The sequence below is a fragment of the Muntiacus reevesi genome, chromosome X (assembly GCF_963930625.1).
Source record: "Muntiacus reevesi chromosome X, mMunRee1.1, whole genome shotgun sequence".
Lineage (NCBI taxonomy): Eukaryota > Metazoa > Chordata > Mammalia > Artiodactyla > Cervidae > Muntiacus > Muntiacus reevesi.
The window spans coordinates 149132100-149154458 of record NC_089271.1 but is presented as its reverse complement, the minus strand read 5'-3'; the positions used below and the strand labels follow the sequence as shown (position 1 = coordinate 149154458).

The 22359-nt window shown below is 39.2% G+C and overlaps 1 protein-coding gene across 2 annotated transcripts in view; it reads left to right on the top strand.

Annotated features, from left to right (window-relative positions):
- Positions 1 to 22359, top strand: part of TMLHE (trimethyllysine hydroxylase, epsilon) — a 59506-nt gene that overhangs the window by 5585 nt on the left and 31562 nt on the right. For both annotated transcript variants that reach the window (XM_065915622.1, XM_065915621.1), the window contains exon 2: positions 5598 to 5779. In XM_065915622.1, the coding sequence (XP_065771694.1) occupies positions 5599 to 5779 (181 nt within the window). In that variant the 5' untranslated portion in view covers position 5598. The remainder of the gene's footprint in view (positions 1 to 5597; positions 5780 to 22359) is intronic.

The following is a 22359-nucleotide window of genomic DNA, read 5'->3' as shown; positions in this document are numbered from 1 at the left end:
AACCTGTTGAGCCGCATGGTTGAACTGACACTGGCTGAGGCTTCCTCTCCCGAGCCTGGACTCGGGAACAACTGGCTGTGATCATACTCTGCTGCTCGGGAAGGGACGTGTGTTTCTTCTGGTGGAGAAGGGCCCATTGTTACAGAGGAGTAGTCGAGGCTGGGGGCATGCTTGGGGAGCTTTCACTCCTTCCCCAGACGTTTTGCAGACACAGAGTGCTAATGAGAGGGTGCCGGGGTCCTCCCCAACCAGACTGCAAAGCTGTCACCCAGCAGGTCGGCCCGCCATGCTTTAGAGCTGTGTTGTAACGTGCTTGAGAGTGGGGGGCGGCGGGGAAGGACCCAGCAACTCCCCTTCCTGTCCCCCGCAGTTTGGAATGTGAAGTTTTGCACTTAGCTGTGCCACCTGTTGGTTTAATACAAGTGGCTCAGAACCGCTCCCTTTGTCACCGAGCCTGCCTGGCCCTGGGGCAGATGCCTGCATCGGGTTGTTGGTGTTCAGAGTCTCCCAAGGCTGCTCCCTGGAGAACTTTGGGCTCGGCCAGCGCATCGTCTAGTCCCTACAGGTTTAAGGTGTTACTATATCCCATGCCAGGCCTCCCTGGTGGGCTGCTGGTGGTCCCCAGCTGCCAGACAGCCCCAAGAATCATGGATGTATTGGCTCATCCCCACGGTCAGCACAGGTGGTGCTAGCGGTAAAGAATCTGCTTCCAGTGTAGGTGATGTGAGACGTGGGTTCTATCTCTCAGCCATGAAGATCCCCCTGGAGGAGGGCATGGAAAACCGCTCCAGTATTCTTGCCTGGAGAATCCCATGGACAGAGGAGCCTGGTGGGCTACAGTCCATAGGGTTGCACAGAATCAGACAGGACTGAAGCGACTTAGCATGGAGTGTGAGCATCCCTACAGCAGTGGCAGGATGTGTGAGAACCAGAGAAGATGGAAGGGAGGATTTTAGGAAGCATAGCTCTAGCTTATGAATTAGATTCACATGGAAATGTTTTTTGAGGGTCACAACTAACGATTAGAATCATAAAAAAATAAATAAATAAATAATGCTGCCTTGAAACACACAGGTGCATATATGTTTTCAAGTTAGTGTTTTTGGTTTTGAAGGTACATGCCCAGGAGTGTGATTGCTGGATTATATGGTATCTCTGGTTTTACTTTTTAAAGAAATCCCCATACTGTTTTCCATAGTGACTGTACTAATTTACATTCCCACCAACAGTGTCGGAGGGTTCCCTTTTCTCTACATCCTTGCCAATACTTGTTATTTGTTGGGTTTTTGATAATAGCCATTATGACAGATACGCGGTGGTATCTCATTGTGGTTTTGATTTGCATTTACCCTCTTCCACAGAGATTAGACCTACGTCATAATGCAACAGCTCTCCTGGACTTCTCAGACTCTGTCTGCATTTTCTCTCACATGTTTCCCCAGATAAACCACTTGCACAATCTGTGCCTGTCATGGCACCTCCTTTTCAGAGGACCTGGACTAATGCAGTTGTCAACGTTACAGATTGGGATATTTCTCATAGAATATACATTTCTGGCTCCTCTCAAATATGGCAACATTAAGAGTCTCTGGCAATAATTAGCTAGAGCTGAATAGTGGCTAGGATTTTTGGACAGATCAAGCATTCTTTGATTCACTCCTCTCACCACAGTTCCCTGTTGTCTCTTTTGCTATTTATGTTTCTTGCCTAGCCCTTGTGGGCATATAATTTTGAGACCCTGATATAAAGGAGCATCCTCTTAACTCATGCAGTCCAATATATTCTTGCACTAGTTAAACCCAGACACAGATACGTATGACAGATACAATTTCAGCTTAGAGCTTTTGCTTTGGCCTCCTTTACGCCAGAACTATATCGTCATGAACTATTCCTTTTTGTTCAAATGTCATTTTTCTCAATAAAGTCTACCCTGATCACCATGTTTAAAAGTCCTACTTCCTTCAGCGTACCCCTTTATCCTGCTGCATAGCTCTGACTGCCTTCTAATATTTATTGATTTTGTTTATCTTTGTCCTTCCACTAGAAGATAAACTCTATGAAAGCAGGCATTTTTGTCAGTTTTGTTCCCTGATAAATCCCAAGTGCCTAAAATGGTTTCTGGCACAAAGTTGACCCCCAATAAATATGGGTTCAATGAACTGAGCAGGAATAGTGAGAGGGAGAAATGCAGCAGGCAGAGGAAACCACATATGTGAAGGCAGTGAGGCACGGGGCAAGATAGATGGGCCCAGGAGACACATCAGTAGTTTGGTCTGCCCTCCAGGAGCTCTCAGCGAATGGAAGAGAAAAGTAATTTAGCAGGTAATTATTGGATGTGTTGTAAGCTCATAAGGGTATGCACAAAGCGCTGTGAGAACACTGAGTAGGCAGCTCCTAACTCTTCCTAGGGGGGGTTAGGAAGATTTTACAAAGGTGACATTTGAGCTAGGTCTCAGGCAGGAGAGTGATATGCTCAAAGTGTTTTAAGAAAATTAATCTGGCACTAGTATGAAAGGTGGATTGGAATATGGATAGAATGGAGGCAAGGAAACCATCTAGTCTATGGCAGTAGTCCAGATATGAACTGATGAAGGCATCTATAGGAATGGAAAGAGAAGAACAAATCTGAGAGACATTTGAAAGGAAAAATTGACAGGGGCTAAATGGACTCTTGGCTTTAAGCCTTTTAGGAGGGAATGTGTCTTCCTTAGCAATAACTGTGCAAAGGTTCAGATTGACCTATTATGTAATTGCTTACTCTTGACTAGAATTTCTAGCGATTGCTGTTCTCCAAAAGTTTCTCTTAGGATGATTGATACTTGTTGGATCTTAATTTACATTAAGATGGCGTTAGACTCTAAAGATTGGGAAGCTCTCAAAAACATAATTTTGACCATGAAACAGCAGATTATCCTATTAAAGGAGAAATGAGGGAAGCCACGGGTTGCAGGGGAAGTTTTTCAATGACCTCATAGGTGCTTTTTTTTTTTAAAAGAATAATGTATAAAAACATCAAAAAGAAGGATGAATATAGCAGATGGCATGTGCCTAAAGGATTAGTATTTTGAAGGATTAAGGCACAAAATTACCTTGGGCTTGTATAAACACGTATTTGCAGAGACAGAACAATGTTAACTACGTTCTCAGAAGGAAAAAGTACATGTGTACTGGGATGGATAAGTTACAACTTGATATTGTTTAACAATTCCCAATGATCAAAAGAATTAATACGAATAAGGAAAGGCGCTTTAACACTTAACTTTTTTTAAGTATATTACCACTTCTAACAAAGAAGGAGGAAGTTTCAATCTACTAATCAATGAGCTAAATATGTCCTTCGTTAGCTTCTAGAACAGATTTTCAAGTAAATGAATACCGAGAAAATTGCAAAGTTATCAACAAAGACATTCCACACAGATCTAATTTTATTAGAGGTGTTTATGGAAATATGACAGCTATAACATGTACATTGAATGAATGCAATTTCAGCAAGATTTTAACAAGTCTTTTATGATACCCTTGGGAACAAGAATTATCAATCCATATTGGTGGGTTATATAATTAATAAAATTATATATTAATAACCATACTCAAAGAGTGCTGATCCCAGACCATAAGCAATGGAAGAGTTTAAGATGGCCTATTGCAAACCTTACCTTTGGTTTGATCTCATCAACACTTTCATTACTTAAGTGAAGATTTAGAGCAGACACCTAACCAGATTTAAAGATGCTGTGAACCTCGAAGAAAATTAATTCAATCCAATGTCCACAAATGTTTATGAAATTCTCCTAAGTACTAGGAACCATGCTAGATGTTAGGGTACAAACATGAATGACCCATAGGCCTCCTGTTGAGATGTATCCAGGTCTTACTGATAGGAAAGCATAAAAACATAAAATTTCTTTTTTTAATTTTTGCAATCATCAGAATTTAATTTTAGAGCATTTACATCCCTACAAAAAGAAACTGCACACATATTAGTTGTCATTCCCCAATTCCTCCCTCCCCACTGCTCCTGCTGGAGACAAGCACTAATCTACCTTTTATCTCTTTGGATTTGCCTTTTCTGGACATTTCATATAAATGGGATCATATAGCATATGGCCTTTTGTGTCTGACTTCTTTTTGTTTATATCAGAGTATAGCCAATTAACAATGTCATAATAGAAAGGCATACAATTTCAACAAAATGTATTGAGAAGGAAGACAGAGGGGTAAACAGGCTGTTATGAGAGAACTAAAGAAAGCTGCTAGTTCATTCTGAGAATTTAGGGAAGAACACTTAGATGAGATGATATCTCCACTGATTCTTGAAAGATGAATAGAAGAGAGTAGGAAGGGCTTCCACTTTAGAGGAACAAATAGCATGAACAAGAGTTTCTCAAAATTTAGAAAGTATAGTGAGTCTGGGAAATTATGAACAAAGAAGTACAAGGAAGTAAATAATAGGAAGTCAGGCTGAGAGGCAGCTTAGGATCAGGTAATTGGAGGCATTACCTAATATGATAATTAAATTGGATTTTTCCCTGAAGACCCTGTGCTTAATCGCTCAGTCATGTCTGACTCTTTGTGACCCCCATGGACTGCAGCCTGCCAGGCTCCTCTGTCCATGGGATTTTCCAGGCAGGAATACTGGTGTGGGTTGGCATGCCCTCCTCCAGGGGTGAAGACCTATTTCAGAAACCTCCCTCAGTCATCAGCAAATTATCTTATGTCTCTAGCTATGGACTTGGTATATGTGATTGGTTTCATCCCCCATCAGCCTGAAATTCAGTTCCTTTATCAACTTACACCACATAATAACATGTACACATCCACTCAAAGCAAGCATTTTTGCAAGGAGTTATTGAGAAGGTTCACATCAAGCTCCATATAGCTTCTCTGCAGTGGCATGACCTCCTTTTTTTCCCACTGAATGAATTCCTTTTAAGATCATATGCAAATGGTGTCATTTTATTAATATTTATGAAAGCATCACACTCAAGGTGTCAGCAACTCCGAGAAAGGTACTTTTGCCAATAGATATAGTTTATCCCTAATAACAATAGTGATGAGGATGATTAGAATGACAGTAGCTGACATATATATGTCTTACTATGTGACAACACAGTTCTGAGTACACTAAACCCATGAGATAAGTATTATTATTATACTCATTTTACCGAACAGGAAACAGAGTAACTGAGAGTTTAAGAAACTCCCACAATTACACATAATCAGTGGAAAAGAAAGTTTCAAGGCTTCAAGATGAGGATGATCAATAGTGTCACAGTGATGAGTCCCAGAAGGACAAGATCTAAAAGGCAACCTTTATATGTGGTTGTAAGGTTAAAATTAGTGATCTTCTAAAGAACCACTTCAGTTAGATAGTGGGATGGAAGCAAGATTACAGTACATAATACAAGTGGCTGGTAAGAAAATAGAAGTAATAGTTATTGACCACTTATGGTTAGCTTTTCAGAATTTCTCCTTTAATGCTCTGTGGTTGAGATAAGATCAATTATTTTACATAGATACATATGTAGTGTTATTTCTATAGCTTTATAAACATTGTTTTATATTGTTACTAACACTCTCATTGTTGAATTTTCTAGGATGTGGTGTCACAGGTTGTCCCACCTACAAAGCAGGCTCCAGGACCTGCTGAGGGGGCAGGTCACACATTGGGCCCTTCAACAGTCCAACTTCAAAAGCTTATTTCCACTAGCCATCTATTGGCACCATACAGCCTCCAAGTCTCTGAATTGTGTTTGGCAGCAACATGAAGATCACTTTGGTAAGACTTGTAGAGACAGATACTTTATTTTTAATTGTGATGAAAAAGTAACATAAAATGTATCATCTTAACCATTTTAAGTGTAAACTTCAGTAAGTGTAAAGTATATTTACATTGTTGTGCAATGACGCATGCTTTTCATGTGGACTGAAAATACTTTCTGTGGAGTTGTGACAACTTCTACCCATGTATTTCCAGGATTGTTTTACAGGTTGTGAGAAAGACAGAAATAATATGGGGTCATAGTAAGATCTCATCCCAGCTAGGGGAAGGGAGGTCTGCCATGGTCCACCGCATTTTGTCTCCCCAGGTCATCTAAGGAAAAAGGAAAGAAAAAATCAAGCCCTCAGTATACAGGGGAGGGAGCTTCCCTGGTGGCTCAGTGGTAAAGAATCTGCCTGACAATGCAGGAGACCTGGGTTCGATCCCTGGGTTGAGAAGATGCTTTGAAGGAGGAAATGACAACTCACTCCAGGATTCTTGCCTTGGAAATCCCATGGACAGAGCCTGGCAGGTGTCTCAGAGAGGTGTACACATTTGAGCAACTGAGCTTGAGCCTACTATACAGGGGAGAGAAATTCAAAGATATAGACTGGAAATTCTATAGTCAGGGAAGGTATTAGGTGGCAGAGGGGTCAAAAGCTTTACTCCTGTGTTTTAGTTTCCTAGCACTGCTGTGATAAATTTACCATAAACTAGTCAGCAGAGAATAGCAGAAATTTATTCTTTCACAATTCTAGCAGTAAAAAATCTGAAATGAAGTTGTTGGCAGGGCCATGTCCTCTCTGAAGGCTCTAGGAGAAATTTTTCTTTCCCTCTCCTTGGTGTTCTTTGGCTTGTAGCAACATCACTCCACTCTTTGCCTCCATCATTACATAGCCTTCGTTACTGGGTCTCTTCTGTGTGTTCCAATTTCTCTCTCCTTATAAGGGCATCTTCGGTGGATTGAAGGCCCACCCCAATCCAGTATGACCTCATCCTGTCTTGATTATCTTCAAAGATGCTATTTCCAAATGAGGTCTCATTCACAGGTATTAGAGGTGAGAACTTCAACATATCTTTTGGGGGAATACAGTTCAACTCACAATACCCTGGAAAGGGCCAAAAACACTGTGAGGACCATACTCCCAAGACACAGGCTCATGATGCACTCTAAAGACTTAGACTTAATCCCAAGATCAGAGAATTCCCTTTCCTCCCCTGACTCCAGCAAGCTAATAAGTCTTCGTTAAAATAGCAGTGGATGACAGCTACAAAGACTGTCTCGGAGGTGAAGCACCAAGAAAAGGGGCAAGGCCAAGAGGAGAGGTAAAAACAAGATCATTAAAGGGATTTAAAGCCTTTAGTACCCATAGGCAGAGCAAGCATCAGACACAGCGCAACTCTTGGCCAGATTGATATAGTCACCATAAAGTCCTATTTACTTCAGTATCTTCTGCTCTATGCAATATGTCTGGCTGTCAGCAACAAGCACAAAATTACAAAACATACATGCTAAAAGGCAAGAAATAACACAAGTTGAAGAGAAAAAGCACCATCAGAACTAGGCTCACATGTGACATATGTATTGAAATTTTCAGTCAGGAAATTTAAAATAACTGTGGTTAATATTTTAAGGATTCTAAATGGAAGAGGTAGACAAAATGGAAGACCAGATGGATAGTGTCAGCAAGTGATAGAAAAATACAAGAAAGAATCAAAAAGAAATCAAAAGCATAGTAACAGGAATGAAGAATGACTTTGTGGGGCTTATTAGACACACCCAAGAATAGATCAGTGAATATAAAAATAGGTCAATGGAAATTACCTACACTGAAATGCACAGAGAAAATGAGAGTGGAAACAAACAAACAAAAAAACATAACAGAGTATTCAGGAAATGTGAAATGATATCAAAAGTTATATAATATATATGAATGGAATACTAAAAGGAGAAGAAAGAAAGAACTAAGCAAAAGAAATATTTTAGGAAATAATTTCTGAAAGCTTTCCAAACTGCATGACAAACATCAAACCACATATCAAGCAGCTTAGAGAAGCTTAGGATACATTTTAAAAAACCATGCACACACAAACACAACCCCACACTTAGGCAAAAGAGCAAAAACAAAGAGCAAATCTTGAAGGCAGTCAGAGGGGAGAAAAACACTTTACCTACAGAGGAAGACAGATAAGACTTACAGTAAAGTTCTCATGAGAAACTATACAAGCAGGAACACAACGGAATGACAATTTTAATACATTAAAGGGGAAAAAACTGCCACCTATGATTCTATATCCAGCAATCCTTCAAAAGTGATAGAGAAATAGACTTTCTCATCTAACTTCTCAAAATATTATAAAAAAATTTATTCTGGCAGAAGAAAAATGATATAGGTAACAAATGTGAATCTACATAAAAATAAAGTGTTAGAAAGGAATGAATATAAAAAACAAACTTTTCTCCTTCTGAGTTATGTGAAAATTTAACTATTTAAATAGTAATAGTAATGTGTTTGGTGTTCATAGCACATATAAAAGTGAAATAAGTGACAATAATATGACAGGATAGGAGGGAGAAATTAGGAATATTCTATTTATAATACCAAGTTCTGATTGGATGAGGAGGAATCAGAACTCTTTTTCGTAGCTAGTGGTATGGAAAATACTATAGAACTCTGAGTGACACTAGATTTATCTAAAGGTGGGCTTAGATTATTTAAAATGTACACTGTAAACATTTGGAAAAATAATTTTAAAATGTTTTTTTAAAATAGTGTGAATAATAAGTCAAGAAATGAGATAAAATGGAATCATAAAAAATATCCAATGAAAATCAGAAAGGCAGAGAAAGAAGAAAAAGGAAAGGAAGTAAGGAATAAATATGACGATAGAAAACAACAAGAAGGCAGATTTAAAGTCAACTACACTGGTAATCTCTTCAAATATAAATTGATCACACCAGTCAAAATACAAAAATTGTCAAAATGAATAAAAAAATATTCACCTATATGTTGTCTACAAGAAACATGTTTTAAATGTAAAGACGCAGGATAAAAGTTAAGGGATGAGGTGGGGACAGAGGATATATGGATCTCTCTGAAACTTTGTCTCAGTTTTGCTGTGAACTTAAAACTACTCTAAAAAATATAGTCTACTTAAATGTTTTTCTTTAACTTAAGTTGTTGTTGCTGTTCAGTTGCTCAATCGTGTCTGACCCTTTGCAACCCCATGAACTACAGCACACCAGGTTTCCTGGTCCTTCACCATCACCATCTCCTGGAGCTTGCTCCAACTCTCATCCATTGAGTCGATGATGCCATCCAACCATCTTGTCCTCTGTCATTGTCTTCTCCCCCCACCTTCAGTCTTTCCCAGCATCAGGGTCTTATCCAGTGAGTCAGCTCTTCCCATCAGGTGGCCAAAGTACTGGAGCTTCAGCTTCAGTATCAGTCCATCCAATGAATATTCAGGGTTGATTTCCTTTAGGATTGACTGGTTTGATCTCCTTGCAGTCCAAAGGATGCTCAAGATTCTTCTCCAACACCACAGTTCAAAAGCATCAATTCTTTGGTGCTCAGCTTTCTTTAGAGTCCAACTCTCACATCCATACATGACTACTGGAAAAACCATAGCTTTGACTAGGCAAACCTTTGTAGCCAAAGTAATGTCTCTGCTCTTTAATATGCTGTCTAGGTTGGTCATAGCATTTCTTCCAAGGAGCAAGTGTCTTTTAATTTCGTGGCTGCAGTGATCATCCACAGTGATTTTGGAGCCCAAGAAAAGAAAGTCTTTCACTGTTTCCATTGTTTCCCCATCTATTTGCCTTGAAGTGATGGGACCAGATGACATGATCTTTGTTTTTTGACTGTTGAGTTTTAAGCCAGCTTTTTCACTCCTCTTTTACTTTCAGCAAGAGGCTCTTTAGTTCTTCTTTGCTTTCTGCCACAAGGGTGGTGTCATCTGCATATCTGAGATTATTGATATTTTCCCCTGAAATCTTGATTCCAGCTTGTGCTTCATCCACCCTGGCCTTTTGCATGATGTAATCTGCGTATAAGTTAAATAAGCACGGTGACAATATATAGCCTTGATGTACTCCTTTCCCAATTTGGAACCAGTCCGTTGTTCCATGCCTGTTCTAACTGTTGCTTCTTGACCTGCATACAGATTTCACAGGAGGCAGGTAAGGTGGCCTGGTATTCCCATCTCTTTCAGAATTTTCCACAGTTTGTTGTTCCACACAATCAAACACTAGAACCAGACATCCTGGAGTCCAAAATCAAGTGGGCCTTAGGAAGCATCTCTATGAACAAAGCTAGTGGAGGTAATGGAATTCCAGCTGAGTTGTTTCAGAACCTTAAAGATAATGCTGTCAAAGTACTGCAGTCAGTATGCCAGCGAATTTGGAACACTCAGCAGTGGCCACAGGATTGGAAAAGGTCAGTTTTCATTCCAATCCCAAAGAAGGGCAATGCCAAAGAATGTTCAAACTACCTCACAATTGCACTCATCTCACACATTAGCAAAGTAATGCTCAAAATTGTCAAAGCTAGGCTTCAACAGTACATGAACCGAAAACATTCAGATGTTCAAGCTGGATTTAGAAAAGACAGAGGAATCACAGATCAAATTGCCAACATACATTGGATAACAGAAAAAGCAAGAGAGTTCCAGAAGAACATCTACTTCTGTTTTATTGACTACACCAAAGCCTTTGTGTGAATCACAACAAACTGGAAAATTCTTAAAGACAGATAAAAGTAGAAATAAATTCACAATTGCATTTGGAGGTTTTAATACCTCTCTCAGTAACTAATGGGCTTCCCAGGTGGCTCAGACAGTAAAGAATCTGCCTACAGTGTGTTTTGATCCCTGGGTTGGAAAGATCCTCTGGAGAAGGAAATGGCAGCCCACCACAGTATTCTTGCCCAGAGAATTCCATGAACAGAGGAGCCTAGTGAGCTACAGTCCCTTGAGTCACAAAGAGTTGGACACAACTGAGCAACTAACACACATACACACCCACAGTAACCGATATATTAACTAAGTACTATGAACCAACTTGACCCAGTTGGCATTTATATAACAATCCATCCAACAACAGTGAAGTGCACATTGTTCTGAAGTGTAAATGAAGCATTCATAAAGGTAGACCACATTTTGAGCCATAAAACAAAGCTCAAAATTTAAAGGATTCTAACAAACATATAGAGACCATGATAGGAAAAAAACTAGAAATCAATAACAGAAAGTTAGAAAAGTCACAAATATTTGGAACTTAAGTTATACACTACCTTTAAATGTATAAGTCTCAAGGAAAGTTAAATATATCTCAGTCTAAATGAAAATGAATATACAAGTTATCAAAATCTGTGGTAAGCTACTAAAGCAGTAGTTGGAGGGAGATGTATGGCAATAAATACACACACAGAATCTGTGCAAAAAAGCTACAAAACACTGATTAAAAAATGAAAGAACATAAATAACTGAAAACACATTCCATAACCATAGATTAGAAGACTCAATATTATTAAGATGTGAATTCTCAATATGATCTACAGGTTCAGTGCAATCCCATTCAAAATCCCAGCAGACATTTTTTATACATATTGACAAACTGATTCTAAAATGTGTGTGGAAAGACAAAGATATCAGAATAGCCAATGCACTTCTGGAAAAAATAAGTCAAAGGCTTAAATTACCATAGTATGGTTGACCCTTAAACAATGCAGAGGTTAGGGTTACCAACGTTTTGAGCAGTCAGAAATCTGATTGTAATTTATAGTTGGTCTTCTTTATATATTCAGTTCATTCATATACATGGTTATACATCCACAGATCAAACCAAATGCAAATCATGTAGTACTGTAGTATTTACTATTGAAAAAATTTGCATATAAGTGAACCCAAATTGTTCAAAGCCACGTTTTTCAAGGATCTCCTTGCAGTCCAAGGGACTCTCAAGAGTATTCTCTAGCAGCACAGTTCAAAAGCAGCAATTCTTTGGTGCTCAGCTTCCTTTTTTTTTTTCCCCATTTATTTTTATTAGTTGGAGGCTAATTACTTTACAATATTGTAGTGGTTTTTGCCATACATTGACATGAATCAGTTATGGATTTACAAGTATTCCCCATCCCAATCCCCCCTCCCACCTCCCTCTCCACCCGATTTCTCTGGGCTGGCTATCTGTTTCACCCTAGATAATATACATGTTTCGATGCTGTTCTCTCGAAACATCCCACCCTCGCCTTCTCCCAGAGTCCAAAATTCTGTTCTGTACATATGTGTATCTTTTTCTGTTTTGCATATAGGGTTATCGTTACCATCTTTCTAAATTCCATATATATGCGTTAGTATACTGTATTGGTCTTTATCTTTCTGGCTTACTTCACTCTGTATAATGGGCTCCAGTTTCATCCATCTCATTAGAACTGATTCAAATGAATTCTTTTTAATGGCTGAGTAATATTCCATGGTGTATATGTACCACAGCTTCCTTATCCATTCGTCTGCTGATGGGCATCTAGGTTGCTTCCATGTCCTGGCTATTATAAACAGCGCTGCGATGAACATTGGGGTGCACGTGTCTCTTTCAGATCTGGCTTCCTCGGTGTGTATGCCCAGAAGTGGGATTGCTGGGTCATATGGCAGTTCTATTTCCAGTTTTTTAAGAAATCTCCACACTGTTCTCCATAGCGGCTGTACTAGTTTGCATTCCCACCAACAGTGTAAGAGGGTTCCCTTTTCTCCACACCCTCTCCAGCATTTATTGCTTGTAGACTTTTGGATAGCAGCCATCCTGACTGGCGTGTAATGGTACCTCATTGTGGTGCTCAGCTTTCTTTATGGTCCAACTCTCACATCCGTACATGACTACTGGAAAAACCATAGTTTTGACTAGATGGACCTTTGTTGGCAAAGTAATGTCTCTGCTTTTTAATAAGCTGTCTAGGTTTGTCATAGGTTTTCTTCCAAGGAGTAAGTATCTTTTAATTTCATGGCTGCAGTCACAAAATGCAAAACATTCTCTATTAAAAACACTGATAAGAGAATGAAAAGAAAAGCCACATAGACTTGGAAAAAATATTTGCAAACAACATACCTGAGAAAAAATTTTGAAAAGACCTCTTAAAAGTTAAAAATAAGAAAACAACCCAGTTTTTAAAAGGGCAGAAAGAGCTGAACAGACATCTTACCACAAGACAAAAATATGGCAAATAAGCATATGAAACATGCTCGACATCATTTCAAATTAGTAAATGCAAAATAAACCCACAATGAGATGCCACTAAACACCTATTAGAATTACTAAAATCCAAGAAAACTGGTGATACTAAATGCTGACAAGAATGCAGAGCAATAAGAACTCCTTGTTTATTGTTGGTGATAATGCAAAAATGGTACAGCCACTCTAGAATAAAATTTGATAGTTTCTTATAAACGTGGACTTGCCAACAGTTGCATTTCTAGGTATTTACCCAACTGATTTGTAAACTTATGGCTACAGCAAAAACCCACATTTGAATAACCACTTTATTCATAGTTGTCAAAAGCGGGAAGCTATCAAAATACCCTTCTACAGCTCAAGTGGTAAACTATAGCACATCCATGCAATGTAATAAAAAGGAATGACATAAAATCTATTAAAGGCAAAACTATAAGGACAGAAAAGAAATTAGTTACAGATAAGTATAGAGGGATTGCTAGAATGAATCAATGTGGTATTGCATTATAGTTGGAGACATCAGTATAAACTCATGTTTAGCCTCATATAGAGAGATGTGAAGATACAGAAATAATTCCAATTGACCCTTGAACAATGCAGGAGCTATGTGTGCCAATCCTCTGTGCAGTCAAAAATGTGCATATAACTTGTACATTGCCCTCTGTATATGTGGTTCCCCTCTATCCACATTTCTGCATTCTCAAATTGAACCAACCACAGATTGTATAATAAGTAGTATGTACTATAGAAAAAAATTCTGTGTATCAGTTGACCTGTGCAGTTCAAAGCTGTGTTGTTAAAGGGTCAACTGTATAGATATGTTTTTACACATAGATTAGTATATTTTCTAGCTCTATCCACTAAGAGGTCCTGGGAATAATGACACCCCAGTAGCAATGAGCACACCCAGAACTTGGTTTCTAATATCATTCTCTAGTGAAAGGAACCAAAGCCTTTTGGAGAATGGATGATTCTAGGGCTGGGCCAGGGAAGATACAAGATGAGCCTGGAGCATCTTGTAGTTTCAGAAAGTAAGCAAGTGCTCAAAAAAAAAATTATGAGGCAATGTTCAGGGGACACAGGAGCTAACTGAAAGAACTTCTAATGGCCAAACCTGGAACAGCTTGAGCAAGAAAATAAATGATGTAATATTGGATTATAACACAAAATATAAATGTCCATGAATCCATGCTGATATAAATAAATGATTGAATAATGGGGAGAGTAGATATAAATCTCCCATACAAAAGAATTTCAAATAATGTATATAGATATTCCTCCTCCCCCAACAATGGAGGTGGATCTTAACTCTTCTGTCCTGGAAGGCAGGCTGTACTTAGTGATTTGCTGCCAAAGAATAGAGTGTAGAAGGAGCAGGGGAGAGTAACTCTTAAGAAGAGAAACCTAGTAAACACTACCTTTGATAGCATATAGCAGTGATAGGATTTGGTGAGAAGGGCCCCTCACTTCTGTGGCTATCTCCCCAAAAACGTGTAACCCCAATTTAAACACAATAAAATATCAGATAAACCCAAATTGTGGGACATTCTAACAAAATGCCTGACTAGTACCTCTCAAAACTCTCAAGATCGTCACAACCAAAGAAAATTACAATCCAGAGTAGCCTAAGGAGACATGGCTAAATGTAACCTGGGCCCTGGATGGGATCCTGTGACAGAAAAATGACATTAGGGGAAAAGTAATGAGATTCAAAAATTAGGAAAGCAGTACATTAAGGCTGTATATTGTCACCCTGCTTATTTAACTTACATGCAGATTACATCATGTGAAATGCTGGGCTGGATGAAGCACAAGCTGGAATCAAGATTGCAGGGAGAAATATCAATAACCTCAGGTATGCAGATGATAACACTCTAGTGGTAGAAAGGGAAGAGGATCTAAAGAGCATCTTGGTGAAAGAGAAGAGTGAAAAAGCTGGCCTAAAACTCAACATTCAAAAATGAAGATCATGGCATCCAGTCCCATCATTCAAGACAAATAGAAGGGGACAAATTGGAAACAGTGACAGACTGTATTTTCTTAGGCTCCAAAATCACTGTGAACATTGACTGCATCCATGAAATTAAAAGATGCTTGCTTTTGGAAGAAAAGCTATGACAAACCTTCACAGCAAATTAAAAAGCAGAGACATCACTTTACCAGCAAAGGTCCATCTAGTCAAAGCTATGATTTTTCCAGTAGTCATGTATGGATGTGAGAGTTGAACCATAAAGAAAGCTGAGCATGGAAGAATTGATGCTGTCAAACTGTGCTGCTAGAGAAGACTCTTGAGAATCCCTTGGACAGCAAGGAGATCAAACCAGTCAAGCCTCCTGGAAATCAACCCTGAATATTCATTGGAAGGACTGATGCTGAGCCTGAAGCTCCATTATTTTGGTCACCTGATGCAAACAGTAGACTCATTGGAAAAGACCCTGATGCCAGGAAAGATTGAGGACAGGAGGAGAAGGGGATGACAGAGGATGAGATGGCTAGATGGCATCACCAACTCAATGGACATGAAATTGAGTAAACTCCAGGAGACAGTGAAGGACAGGGAAGCCTGGCATGCTGCAGTCCATGTGGTTGCAAAGGGTCAGACTTGATTGAGTGACTGAACAACAACAAATGATTCAAATAAATTTGGGAATTTAATAAATAATATATCAATATTCATTCATCATCAAAAATTTATCATACTATTGTGTGATAATAGTAATAGGGGGAACTGGGCAACTGTTATATGTGAATTATTTGTACTTGCACCTTTTCTATAAACCTAACACCATTATAAAATTTAAAACAAGCTTATTAAGAAAGAGGGAATTGGAGAAGGTAGTGGAAACCTGGAAACCAGGGGAATATTATTTTGAGATGGAAGATATTACAACATGGTCACTGATGAGAATGATCCAGTAGGAGGGGAAAATTTCATTCATAAATGAAAGTGTTGGCCTTAAATGCCCAGATATTTTAACCATACTAACAAGAAGGAAGGCAGAATATATGTATACAAATGTACGTAAGTGGCTGGATATGGAGCATGGGTTTGTGGAGATTGTCTTCTAATTGCTTCCTTATTCAAAAGCAAGGTCATCAGTTGAAAGTGGGAAGGGAGAGGTGGTATTGGCAGTTTGAAGAGAGAAGAGACAATGTATAAAAGTGTTCTCAGAGAGTGAGTGAGTGATTATACTAAAAAGTTATGCAAAGACTGTTTGGCAGTGTTGAGTACTCATTTGATATTTTTGGTGATTTTGAAATAAAAGGAACCAACGCAGTTTAAATTTTTTTTCTCTAACAATGTTTAGCTGGTGGGCTGCAGGCATACTGGAGGTGTTGAATTTATCAGGGTCTGAGTTTTGTCAGGGAAGCATGGTAGAGGGAGATGGGGGGAAGAGAGTTAAGGGTGTTTGCAAGGAATTGATGAAAATGACAGTCCATGGAAGCTGCGCCCTGCAAGGAGGGAAGCAAAGACATTAAAGGAGACAAGATGATGGGTAACGAAAAGAAACTTATTGTCAATTGATCGGAGATCTTTGTGGAGGTGAAGCATTGTTAGAGTGAACAGTGCCTGAATAATTGAGCTGGAAAAGGAACACTAGGTAGAATATTGGGTGTTTGAAATGAAAATTATGAAGATATTACAATGAATAATGATGAAGTTGCCAAGAATGATGACAGGGAAGGAATGATGGGGGTGACAGTGGAAAGCAGTAACCTGATCATCATTTATTTAAAAATAAAAAGTGACTCAGGAGATGCATAAGCTTCAATGCAACAGTGAGTCAACTGCAGGATTACTACAACCTTGTCTTGTTCCCCCGATGATCCAGAAACTAGAGCCGGTTTTCCAAAGTTCAATCTAATTTTACTACTCTGATTTTAAAAATCACTTTATAGAGGCCCACTGTTAGAGATGGTGATTGCCTGAATGTGGCAGAAGAAAAGGGTGTAAATGGAGATGTCACATGGATTTCAGAGTGATTTAGAATGCGGAGCCAACAAACTTTGATGATTGGTTAAATGTAGGTTGCTAGAGAGATGAGTTAAGATGGGTCCAAATTTTCTCTTCTGTATTGACGTTTTGGCTGGGCCTAATTAATAAACATTTGCTCAGTGCCAACTTTACACAGAACTGAGAACTTCTAGAGAGCCAGAAATGGTAGTCCATACCTTAATGCAAGATGTAGTATCCATTAAATATAAAATGAGTAAATATAACAAGCATAAATAACTTATGCCATATGCAAATTGATACTTAACAAATAATTAATTTCAAGAAAAATGCAGAGTTAGTCAAGAGTCAAGGAAGCTTCTTTGCATTAATTTAATTTTTAGCTAGATTTTGAAAGAAAAGATGGTCACTTAATTACAGGAGACTATAATTTCAAGCACAAAAATGGCAAGAACAGAAACTTCTAACCCAGATATCTAATAGGGAAGGAGACAATCATCTATAGTTTTGATGAGAGGATCATTCTCATTTCTGATATGTGACCTGTGTTGGAGTCACCAATAGGATAGCTTCACCACTGCTCATTGATTTACTCAACAAGCATTTAATGAGCGTGTACCAGAATCAAGGCATTGTGATAAGTGCCAAGCACACAGTGATGAAAAAGACATGTTCCCTATCATCAAGGTACTGTCTTATAGCAAAAACACAAGGACAATTATAAGACAATGTGATAAATGCTTTTAGACAACATATAGGGTGCTGTAAGAACAAAGAGGAGAGGTACCTAACCCAAAATAAAGAGTTACAAATGACTGCTTACAGAATCTTTGCAGAGTCATGAATATTAAATATGAATTAGGCAAGGGGAAAATGGGGAGAAGGTATGGATGAATGTTCCATTCAGATGGAACTGCATGTGCAAGAGCTCGAAGGATACAGAGATGTCATATTGGCTACAGGTGGCACTGAACCACTTTTATCACTCCAAGGAAATGGTTCTCAGTATTTTAATTTATGAATCCCATAGAAATTTTGTTACAAGCTACAGGTTCCATCCATAGAAAAATACAGAACTACACACACACTCACACACACAGTTTTACATATCATTTCATGGATCCTAAGTCAAGAATTCCAACTTCAGGTTACTACCAAATAATAGTCCCATTTCAAAATATCAGCAGTTGTTATATCATTTCTTATTTGTTGTTCACTTGCTGTGTCATGTCGGACTCTTAGTGACCCCATGGACTGCAGCACACCACGCTTCCCTGTCCTTCACTATCTCCCAGAGTTTGCTTAAACTCATGTCCATTGAGTCGGTGATGCCATCCAACCATCTCATCCTCAGTTGCCCCCTTCTCCTCCCACCTTCAATCTTTCCCAGCATCAGGGTGTTTTTGAAAGAGTCAGCTGTTCGCATCAGGTGGTCAAAGTATTGGAGCTTCAGCTACAGCATCAGTCCTTCCAACCAACATTGAGGGTTCCTTTAGGATTGACTGGTTTGACCTCCTAGCAATCCGAAGGACTCTCAAGAGTCTTCCCCAACACCACAATTTGAAAGCATCAATTCTTCGGCACTTAACCTTCTTTATGGTCCAACTCTCACATCTGTACATGACTACTGGAAAAAGCATAGTTTTGACTATATGGACCTTTGTAGGCAAAGTGATGTCTCTGCTTTTTAATTCGCTGTGAATGTTTGTCATAGCCTTTCTTCCATGGAGGAAGTGTCTTTTAATTTCATGGCTGCAGTCACAGTCCACAGTGATTTTGGATCCCGTGAAAATAAAATCTGTCACTGCTTCCTCTTTTTCCCTTTTCATTTGCCATGAAGTGATGGGACCAGATGCCATGATCTTAGTTTTTTGAATGTTGAGTTTCAAGTCAGCTTTTTCACTCTCCTCTTTCACCCGCATCAAGAGGCTCTTTAGTTCCTCTTCCCTTTCTGCCATTAGAGTGGTATCATCTGCATATCTGAGGTTGTTGATGTTTCTCCCAGAATCTTGCTTCCAGCTTGTGATTCGTCCAGCTCAGCATTTCACGTAATGTACTATGTATATAAGTTAAATAAGCAGGGTGACAGTATACAGCTTTGACACTCTCCTTTCCCAATTTTGAACCAATCCGTTGTTTCATGTAAGGTTCCAACTGTTGCTTCTTGACCTGCATACAGATTTCTAAGGAGGCAGGTAAAGTGATCTGATAGTCTCATCTCTTTAAGTATTTTCCACAATTTGTTGTGATTCATACAGTCAAAGGCTTTAGTATAGTCAATGAAGCAGAAGTAGATATTTTTCTGGAACTCCCTTGTTTTCTCCATGGTCCAACGCATGTTGGTAATTTGACCTCTGGTTCCTCTGCCTTTTCTAAACCTAATTTGTACATCTGGAAGTTCTCAGTTCATGTACTGCTGAAGCCTAGCTTGAAGAATTTTGAGCATTACCTTGCTAACACGTGAAATGAGTGAAATTATGCGGTAGTTTGAACATTCTTTGGCATTGCCGTTTTTTGGGATTGGAATGAATACTGACCTTTTCCAGTCCTGTGGCCACAAATTTGCTGGCATATTGAGTGCAACACTTCAACAGCATTGTCTTTAAGGATTTGCAAGAGCTCAGCTGGAATTCCATCACCTCCACCAGCTTTGTTTGTAGTAATGCTTCCTAAGGCCCACTTGACTTCACACTCCAGGATGTCTGGCTCTAGGTGAGTGACACCATCATGGTTATCTGGGTCATTAAGACCTTTTTTGTATAATTCTTCTGTGTATTCTTGGCACCTCTTCTTAATATCTTCTGCTTCTGTTAGGTCCTTACCTTTTTCTGTCCTTTAATCATGCTGTCCTTATGTTAAATATTCCCTTGGTATCTCTAATTTTTTTGAAGAGATCTCTAGTCTCCCCCATTCTATTGTTTTCCTCTATTTCTTTGTATTGTTCACTTAAGAAGGCTTTCTTATCTCTCCTTGTTGTTTTCTGGAAGTCTGAATTCAGTTGGGTATATTTTTCCCTTTCTCCTTTGCCGTTTGCTTTTCTTCTTTCCTCAGCTATTTGTAAAGCCTCCTCAGACAACCACTTTGTCTTGTTGCATTTTTCTTTGTGATGGTTTCAGTCACTGACTCCTATACATAGTTACAAACCTTTGTCCATAGTTCTTCAGGCACTCTGTTTATCAGATTTGATCTGTTGAATCTATTCCTCACCTCCATTGTATAATCATAAGGGTTTGATTAAGGTCATACCTAAACGGTCTGGTGGCTTTCCCTACTTCAGTTTAAGCCTCAATTTAGCAATAAGGATCTCATGATCTGAGCTGCAGTCAGCTCCAGGTCTTGTTTTTACTGACTCTATAGAGCTTCTCTATCTTTGACTGCAAAGAACACAATCAATCTGAGTTTGGTATTGATTTCTGCATATGTCTATGTGCAGAGTGGTCTCTTGTGTTTTTGGCAGAGAGTGTTTGCTATGAGCAGTGCATTCTCTTGGCAAAACTCTCTTAGCCTTTGCACTGCTTCATTTTGAACTCTAAGATCCAACTTGCCTGTGATTCCAGGTATCTCTTGACTTCCTAGTTTTACATTCCAATCCCTTTTGATGAAAAAGACATTTTGGGGGGATGTTAGTTCTAGAAGGTGTTGTAGGTCTTCATAGAACCAGTCAACTTCAGCTTCTTCAGTATTAGTGGTTGAGGCATAGACTTGGATCACTGTGATTTTGAATAGTTTGCCTTGGAAACAGACTGAAATCATTCTGTCATTTATGAGATTGCACCCAAGGACTGCATTTCAGATTCTTTTGTTGACTATGATGGCTACTCCATTTCTTCTAAGGGATTCTTGCCCACAGTAGTAGATACAATGGTCGTCTGAGTGAAATTTGCCTGTTCCTGTCCATTTCAGTTCACTGATTCCTAAGATTTCAATGTGCTTGCCATCTCCTGCTTGACAACATTCAATTTACCTTGATTCGTAGACCTAATCTTCCTGGTTCCTATGCAATATTATTATTTACAGCATCGGACTTTACTTTCACCACCAGACACATCCACAACTGAGCATCATTTCTGGTTTGGCCCAGCCTCTTCATTCTTTTTGGAGCTATTAGTAATTGCCCTCCACTGTTCCCCAGTAGCTTGTTGGACAGCTCCTGACCTGGGGGGCTCATCTTTCAGTGTCATATCTTTTTGCCTTATCATATTGTCTGTGGAGTTCTTGAGGCAAGAATACTGGAGTGGTTTGCCATGTCCTCCTCCAGTGGACCACATTTTGTCAGAATTCTCCACTATGACCTGTGCATCTTGGGTGGCTCTGCACAGCATAGCTCATTGAGTTAGATAAGCCCCTTCACCTCAACGAGGCTATGATCCATGAAGGGGTGGTACAGTTTAGTGGCCAGCTAACAATTGCACAGAGGTTAAGCTAAAAACCTTTAGCCAGTAAGGTTTCCATCCTTTGCCGTTGCAACTGTATGTGGATTGGGGCAAATATATGTGGATTGGGGCACACAAAGTTTAGGCTTTTCATAAGTTTGCCTTGGCTTTCAGATTCTGCCACACTTTACATGTTTCCATTGTGCCGGCAGAGGGCCTTACATTCCTCCAGGGACATGTAGATAACTAAGGCCCTTTCCAGTCTCTCCTAAGTATGCACACAGCCCTGCATGTGTATACAGCCTTGCTGAACACTGGGCATGTGAGGGGGGCTTTCCCAGGTCCACTATAGCTGTCCCCTTCCCTTGATCCCCTTCATAGATTCTTGATTGTTCTGCTGGTCTATTGCTTGCCCTAACCAGTATGTCAGCTGGCTTTCTTGGTTTCCCTGTCCTGGTACACCTACTGCTGATGGAGCTGCTGGGGGTAAACTAGGGGTGAAAGCACCTCAAGCTAAAGCACACAGATCCCCACTGTTCTTACCCAAGATTCAATCATTTTTCTTGACTAAATGCTTTTTAATTTGCTGGAGACCTTTGGTCAATTTCCAGGGTCCCAAAATGGTTGTTTGATAATTTTGTCCAGTTTTATCATTGTTATTGGGGGAGAAGATTTTCCAAGCTCCTTACCCTGCCTTTCCTGAAGTCTAAATCTCAGATTCCTAAGAATACATTTTGAGTAACACTAGCATAGGACTTTGGGGTTGGACAACTTGATTTCTTGTCCTACCTCCACACCTAATGATTATATGATCTTACAAATTAATTTAACATCTCTGAGCTTTAGTTTCCTGTTCTTAAAAAGAGAATTATAACATTGTACAAAGTCAATTTGAGGAGTGTAGATATACTACATTTTTAAACTGTTGATTAATTTCTCAGTAAGGATATACCACAGTTTATTCAACTGTTTCTTCACTGCCCCACTGATAGACAATCTTATTTTTTAATTATTTTGCTATTATAAACAAAACTATTATGAATAT